At 25.1% G+C, this 8789-nt stretch overlaps 1 protein-coding gene across 1 annotated transcript; it reads left to right on the forward strand.

Moving 5' to 3' along the window:
• Nucleotides 1-3174: 3174 nt before the first annotated feature.
• Nucleotides 3175-8570, forward strand: LOC128965023 (uncharacterized). The gene is made up of 3 exons (XM_054311677.1): nt 3175-3609; nt 3938-4623; nt 7766-8570. The coding sequence occupies exons 1-3, from the start codon at nt 3207-3209 to the stop codon at nt 8324-8326; spliced, it is 1650 nt and encodes a 549-aa protein (XP_054167652.1). The 5' UTR covers nt 3175-3206; the 3' UTR covers nt 8327-8570.
• Nucleotides 8571-8789: the final 219 nt, after the last annotated feature.

Genomic DNA, 8789 nt, shown 5'->3' on the forward strand with positions numbered 1-8789 from the left:
TTTAACATGACATTAATGATTTTAAAACAAAATTAAAATTAAAGTAAAATTATTTATTTATTTATTTTTGAAATATTTTTATTAATATTTTTATTAATATTTTTATAATTTTTTTTTTTTTAAATAATAGATTTATTACGTTATGGGAATCTGGAATTATTTTGTTTCTTGAAAAAATAGGATTAATAAATTGGAGATATAATATATTTAATGGTAAACAATTTATCAATAATTATAAAATTCATCATGATAATTTTATGAATAATAATAATAATGATGTTTATACTCATAATATTGCATTAATTGATTTTAAAATATTATTTTATTTATTTATTTGTGGCTTAATTTTATCATTTAGTATTTTGTTTGTCGAAACGAAATTAATTTATTTAATTATTAATATTATAAAAAAATTTATTAAAAAATTGTTGAATAATTTGAATTTAATAATCATAAATATTTACACTTATTTTAATAGTATTTATTTGAATTTAATTGATTTTATTTAATTTTATTTTGTATACTAATTAAAATGTATTAAACAATTAAACAAATTATTTAAACAAATTTTTTTATTATATATAAGTCATATAAATATGTATTGAATTTAAATTCTAAATAAATAAAACTAAAATAACATTTAAACTTATTTTTTTAATTTTTATAAATTTATAAATTAGTTTAACAATTGATATTTAAATAGAAAATTACAAAAAAATAAATAAATAAAATAATTTTTATTACTTATTGTATATATGCTATAATTTATAATCTATAATACATACATATATATATATATATATATTTTATATTATATATATATTAATTAATGTTTATTACTATTTATCTGCAAACAAAAATATTTAGTTAACATATTATTTGGGGGTTTATTTGGGGGTAGATATTATATACTAGTACATTTTAGTTTATTTTTTAAAAATAAATAATAATATATATATAGTATATATAGTATACATTCACCCCCACGCATTATATAATATATATATATATATACATTTATATATAATTTTTTTTATATACAATGTATATCTATATAAGGAGTGCAATGTTTTTTTTAAATAAAAATTTTATCATCTAATTTTTTTTTAAAAATGATTGATTTGATAATTATACATTGAATATATACAATATATATATTTAAAAAATAAATAAAAATCACAAGTTATTTTATTTTATATGAATTTTTTAAAAAAAATAAATACATTCAATGCTAAAAAAAATAAATATATTATATAATAGTTTGATTTTTTTAATATAGTATTTTATACAGTATTTTACAATAAATTAATAACACAAAAATAAATTGTATATATATATATAGTATAAACTGGTAAAAAAAATATTATTAAATAATAAATTACTAAAACAATTATTGAATAAATTTATTTTTCACAACATATTATATGTAAAAATATATACAGTATTTTGTATATAAAAATTACACTAAAAATTATGGCGAAATTTTAGTACTTTTATCTATAGAGAAATTTACATTTGATTTCATATATTTATATTAATCATAAAAAGTACTAATAGTTTAACAGTTTAATACTAATACATTTAAATGCTTTTCAATGTCACCAAAACATACACACATAATACAAACACATACACATACACATATGTATACATATACACACATACAAACACACACACACACACACATACACATACACATACACATACACATACACATACACATACACATACACATACACATACACATACACATACACATACACATACACATACACATATGTATACATATACACACATACAAACACACACACACAGACACATACACATACACATACACATACACATACACATACACATACACATACACATACACATACACATACACATACACATACACATACACATACACATACACATACACATACGGATACACACACATATACACACATACATACACATACATACACACACATACACACACATACATACACATAAATACACACACATACACACATAGACACACACACATATATATATATATATACACACATGCGCTAAAAATATATTATATTATCAATACATAAACAGTATATAAACAATTGTATTAATATAGGCGTGTCTTACACAATGTATATATATATATACAGTATTGTAGGAAAATCTATGTTTTTATTTGTGATCTATGATTGTGTGATATGCAGACAATATATACTGTAGTACTATATATATATATATACAAACATTAAGTGTATGTACTGTATGTTAATAACAACAACAACAACAACAATAATATATCACTAAATCAAGTATTGATATATAAAATAATTTACAGTACATTCTAAATATACTGTACTCTAAAAAAAAAATAAAAATAAATGTATTATTTATTAATTGTTTTTTTTCAAACAAACAAAAATGTGTACAAAAAAAATTGATTATTAATAAAATTAAATCATAACTATTATTATTATTATTGTTATTATTGTTGTTAATTAAATATATGATAAATAAATTTTTTATATTTTAATTATGTTTTCAACAATTATTTATTAATTTGTGTTATTAAACAACAACAACAACAAACAGTTAATAATTTTTATTTATTATTATTATTATTATTATTATTATTATATCTATTATAACTATTATTATAACTATTATTATCATAACTATTATTATAACTATTATTATTATTACTATTATTATCATAACTATTATTATTATTATTATTATTATTATTACTATTATTATTATTACTATTATTATCATAACTATTATTATTATTACTATTATAGCTATTATTATTATTATTACCATTATTAATTAATAATTTTAATTATCATCTAGCACCATTATTATCATCATCATCATCACCGACAACAACAACAACAACAACATAGTCATCAGCAGCGGTATATGATAACACTGTTATTTGGGGCGCACCGGTAGCTAAAAAAAAAAAGTCATACATCAAACACCACATCGACGACAGCACCCGACCCGACCCGACCCGACACCCATCGTGTTTAACACCAGTGGCCAGTGTTTAACCAACAACCGAGTTCAATAGACAGGTGTGGTCAGTATAGTACACGGGCTGCTAATCTCAATCATCTCAAGTGTCATATAGATCCCAACCACCCCCCACCCCCATACACCCATACACCCACCCACCCGCCACCACCACCACCACCATCAGCAGCAAAATGGGTCTGTTTCACGGCGGTGCCAAATGTCGGCTACTGTTTATGCTATCGTTGACCACTACATTCTTCTTGATTGAAATAATTGTCGGCTATATAACCAATTCGATGGCATTGGTTGCCGATTCGTTTCATATGYTATCGGATGTCGTAGCGCTKGTTATTGCCTACATATCGGTACGGATGTCACCGAAAAAGTGGTCAAAAAATACGTTTGGCTGGGCCCGTGCCGAGGTGTTGGGCGCATTGATTAATGCCGTTTTTCTCTGTGCCCTGTGTTTCTCGATTCTGGTCGAATCGTTGAAGCGATTCTACGATCCCGAGGACATACATCAGCCGTATCTGATACTGGCTGTCGGCGTTGTCGGACTGGTGGTCAACTTGATTGGCTTAATGTTGTTCAAAGGTTAGTTCRAAGTATCTGTTGTTGTTGTTGTCATCGATGATGACTCTCTCTCTCTCTCTCTCTCTCTCTCTCTCTCTCTCTCTCTCTCTCTCTCTCTCTCTCTCTCTCTCTCTCTCTCTCTTTCATTATATCTCTCTCTCTCTCTCTCTCTCTCTCTTTCATTATCTCTCTCTCATTATCTCTCTCTCTCTTTATCTCTCTCTCTCTCTCTCTCTCTCTCTCTCTCTCTCTCTCTCTCTTTCTCTCTCTCTACATATACACATATATAATAATAATAATAATAATAAGTATACTAATTGTTATTTATCTCCCGTCCCCCATCTCACAGGTCATGGACACGGCCACAGTCACGGAGGAGGCGGAGGACATACTGGTAGTAGTAGTAAAGGCGATGGTAGTAGTAGTAGTAGTCATACACACAATCATCACCATCATGTGCCCACTCATGAGGAAGATGAAGAGGATGAGGACGACGATGAGGATGACATCAATGATAATCATCATCAGCAGCAGCAGCAGCATATGGCCAGCACTGTTGATACTACCGGTACTACCAGTGCTACTGCTAAGCCAATCGCTGAGACAGCAGCAGCAGCCAAACTACCTACCAGTGCCGCTGCCGACAGTAAAAACAAAAAACTCAGGCCATCAACAACAACCAAAACCAACACCACTACCACCAACAACAACAACAACAACAACAACAAATCCCAGAGCCATAGCCACCAGAGCAGCAGCCATAGTAGCCGAGGCCAGAATATGAATATGCACGGCGTATTCCTTCACGTAATGGCCGATGCTCTGGGCTCAGTGATTGTCATCATCAGTGCATCCATCATAATATTTACCAATTGGCAGTACAGCCGCTACGTTGATCCAGCATTGAGTCTGATAATGGTCGGCATTATTATGCGCTCCACTTGGCCACTGTTGGTCGAGTCGGCTATGATTTTGTTGCAAACCGTGCCGACACATATCCAAGTGGATAGTCTACAAAAAAAATTGCTTAACGAAGTAAGTACCTGATCCCTGTCCGTCCCCTACCACCCCCACGCCCACCCACGTGTTAATATATTTGGGGGACAGTTAGGTTTTTTTTAAATAAAAATTAATTAATTAATTGTAATTTAATTATAACCCGTAATTTATTTGTTTAGTTTTCTATAGAAAATTATATTATTATTATTTATTTTAATTTATTTAGTAATTTATAGTTTGTTTATACAATTACTATTAGTTTTAATTATTACTATTACTACTACTAGTAATTATATAGTTTTAATTACATATATTAAATATATATATATATTTACCGGTAAATTTAACTATATTAATTTTAATAATAATTATTAGATAATTAATATAAATTTAATTACTAAATAATTTATAGTATTATTTTGTTGAACATTAATTTTTTCCTCATTTAATTATTATTATTATTATTATTTACTATAAAAAATATTAATTATAATTTTAAGCGATTTTATTCTCTCTCTCTCTCTCTCTCTCTCTCTCTCTCTCTCTCTCTCTCTCTCTCTCTCTCTCTCTCTCTCTCTCTCTCTGTTTGTGTGTTTGTTTTGAATTTTTAAGTTAAATATCTCAGAGATAAAAATAAAATCATTTAAATAACATTTTTTCAAAAAAAAATTATTTATATTTTTCACTAATTTTCACTGTATGTCACCTGAAAAATATTTATTGATTTATTATTTTTCTAATTTTTTTAATATGAATTTATTTTTAGGTTTTTTAAAAAAATAAAATAAAATACTAATAAAATACCAAGGTCTTTTAGGTTTTTTTTAGAAATTTAATGTAACATCTTTAGTTTAAAAAAATTTAATATTTATTTTACTAAAATTTAATTAATTTCATTCAAATTTGAGTTATCTAATTGAAAATTTTTTTCAATGATATTATTATTTAAAAAAAAAAAAAATTATTTAAATGCTTAACATTCAAAAAAAAAAAATTAAAAAATTAATTTTAAGATATTTGAAAATATTTTGCAAACACAACAAAAAAAATTGTTTATTTTATTTTAATTAATAAATTAAATTAATTTTTCAATGATTATTAAATTTTTAAAAAATATTGTATGCATTTGTCATAATAATAATAATAATTATTATTATTGTGAAAGTCATTGCGTTTTTAAAATAATAATAATAATAATCTTATTTTGAGATCAATTGAGATAACTTTAATTGAAGACGATTTATATATATATATTTATTTATTTTTTATATTTTAAAATTTTTTTTCAATTAAAATAGTAATTAATATCAATCAACAACAACAACAAACAACAAAAATTAATATCATATGATTTAAACAGAGTATATATATATATATATATTTGATATTTATTTTTAAGATTATTTTAGATATTTTTTTGTTGTTGATATCTATGTTGTGCTAGATTTCAATTAAATGTATTTAATAGTAATAATAATAATAATAATTTTTAATCGTATATTAATATCTCTCTCTCTTCTCTCTCTCTCTCTCTCTCTCTCTCTCTCTCTCTCTCTCTCTCTCTAATATATCTTTTAAAAATAAATAAATAAAAATTTGATGTCTCCTTGATTTTGCAATTTTTAAGATTTAATATTTAATTAATTATCTCTATTTAAGTTATGATATATTTGTTTTAATAAATGTTTTTTTTTCAATTGACAGATAAGTCTCTCTCTCTCTCTCTCTCTCTCTCTCTCTCTCTGAAAGTTTGATAAAATTAAATTAAAAAATAAATTATTTTAATTGTTTTTTATTTATTACTTTTTATTATATTTACTATATATATATATATATATATATATATATATATATATATATATATATAATATTATAGTATTTAAACAATAATATTATTATTATTATCAATAGTGTGTAATGTATTTTTTAAATTAAAAATTTTATTTTATTTATTTTTACTTTTTTTAAAAATTTAATTGTCTGTATTTACCGCTGATTAAAAAAAATCATTTCTAATAATATGATATTTAATTGTATTGTTTGTTGATATTACATGACATTTTAAAATTCAATTTATATTTTTAGTATTATTATTATTTTATATTTTCAATAGTTTTTTTTAATTTGATTAATGTTTATTTTTATATATAAATTTAATTAATAAATAATAATAATAATAGTAAACAAACTATAGTTACAATATATATATATATATATTTTATATCTATTGTTTAGTACTTTTAGTATACAATTTAAAAGATTTTTTGATTTGTTTAATCAAATAATAAAAAATTTAGTTTTATATAATAATAATAATATTATTATTATTATATTATACAATAATTATATAAACGTAAAAAAAATTTACGATTGAATGAACAATTTATAAATTTTATTATATTTTTTATAAATTCAATTATAAATTGTTTAGATAGAAAAAAATATATTTATTTATATATATATATATATATAAAATCAATTTTTTTCGCAAACAATGGTTATTGATTTTTATTGTTTGTTGTTTTTGATAACAAATATATACTTAATTTTTTTTTTAGTTTATTTATATTCATATTATTATATAATATTAATTTTTTATTTTGAAAAGTTGGTATTTATGTGTTATTAATTTATATATATATATTTATATATTATTTTAATAATATAATAATTATTATTATTTTGTTATACACATGAGTTAATTTTTCTATTCAAAAAAAATAGATAAAAATATCTATTTTATACAATTTTTTTTGTATTTGTATAAAATTATTATTATAACTTTAATATATATATATTTTTAAAAAAATATTATTTATAGTTAACTGATTTTTGATTACATTTACAGTACTATTATTATTATTATTAAATAGATATTATATTCAAAAAATATTTTTTTTTATCATTAATTATATATTTTTTATCAGATAATAATTTAATTGAAATTGACAGTAAAAATATAATTATAATTATTTATATATATCTATATATTAATTAATATTTAGTAAAAATTATTATTAATTAATTAAATTTAAAAAAAAAACTATTTTTTATTATTTATACAAAACTTTTTTGTTTTATGAATACCTTATTATTAGATTTTAATTTAAAAATTACTAATTAATTAATTAATTAATTAATTAATTTTTTTTTGTGCATTTAATAACCGTAAAAACAGATCGATGGCGTACTGGCCGTCCACGAGTTTCATGTCTGGCAACTGGCCGGCGACCGTATCATTGCTTCGGCGCATATCCGATGCCGAAATCTGGTCGACTATATGGCTATTGCCGAAAAAGTTAAAGAATTTTTCCACAACGAAGGCATCCATTCGACTACCATTCAGCCCGAGTTTGTCGAACTGTCCGGTCAGATACCCGCCGGCGGCGGTATCGGCGGCGGCAGCGGCCGTAACGATGACGGCAGCGGCCGACTACACGGCAACGACGACTACTACTACAACAATTATGACGATCGGGATCGGGATCATCAGCTCCGGGAGGAGTACGAAGCAGCGGCTGCCGCTGCAAACAACTCGTGCTACTTGAGCTGTCCCACTGAACAGCGTACCAATTGTTTGGCCCAAACGTGTTGCGGACTTCAACAACAACAACAACAACAACAACAGCTGCAGACAACCAACAAGAGTGCAGCCGATAGTGGCGTTGGACAGCAATTATTACCACCGCCGCCGCCGCCCCAAACATTGGTGATCACCAATAAGGCCGTCCGCCGATGATAATGTTGTTAATGTCGATCAGTTGCCGACACCACCGCAACCAGTGTTGAGACGCAATCGCAAGAGTCCTACCGGTGGTAAAGCCGGCGTCGGCAGCGGTATTATCGATATCGAGGCCAACGACAGTACCGATACTAAATCGTTGAACGAGTTTTATTCGGTGGCCATATCTATTATGGGTTCGGGTTCGGGATTATCGTCGACGTCGTCCGGCACCGATGAAAAAGATTCGGGTGTTTAATAAGTGGTCAAAAAATTTTTTTTTTAATTATTAATTGGTTGTTTAAAAAAAACAAACAAACTATCAGTGTTTATGGTGTGTGTGTGTGTATGTGTTTTGAGGACATACCGACACACATATACTTACCGGTACTATTAGACTACTACTACTACTACTACCGCTACTAATACTAGACTGATATATATATACTGTATATGTTATATACTGTATATGTTATATACT

Source organism: Oppia nitens, unplaced genomic scaffold, assembly GCF_028296485.1.
Source record: "Oppia nitens isolate AA-2021 unplaced genomic scaffold, nextdenovo-longstitch-racon4-pilon3 scaffold16_pilon_pilon_pilon, whole genome shotgun sequence".
Classification (NCBI taxonomy): Eukaryota; Metazoa; Arthropoda; class Arachnida; order Sarcoptiformes; family Oppiidae; genus Oppia; species Oppia nitens.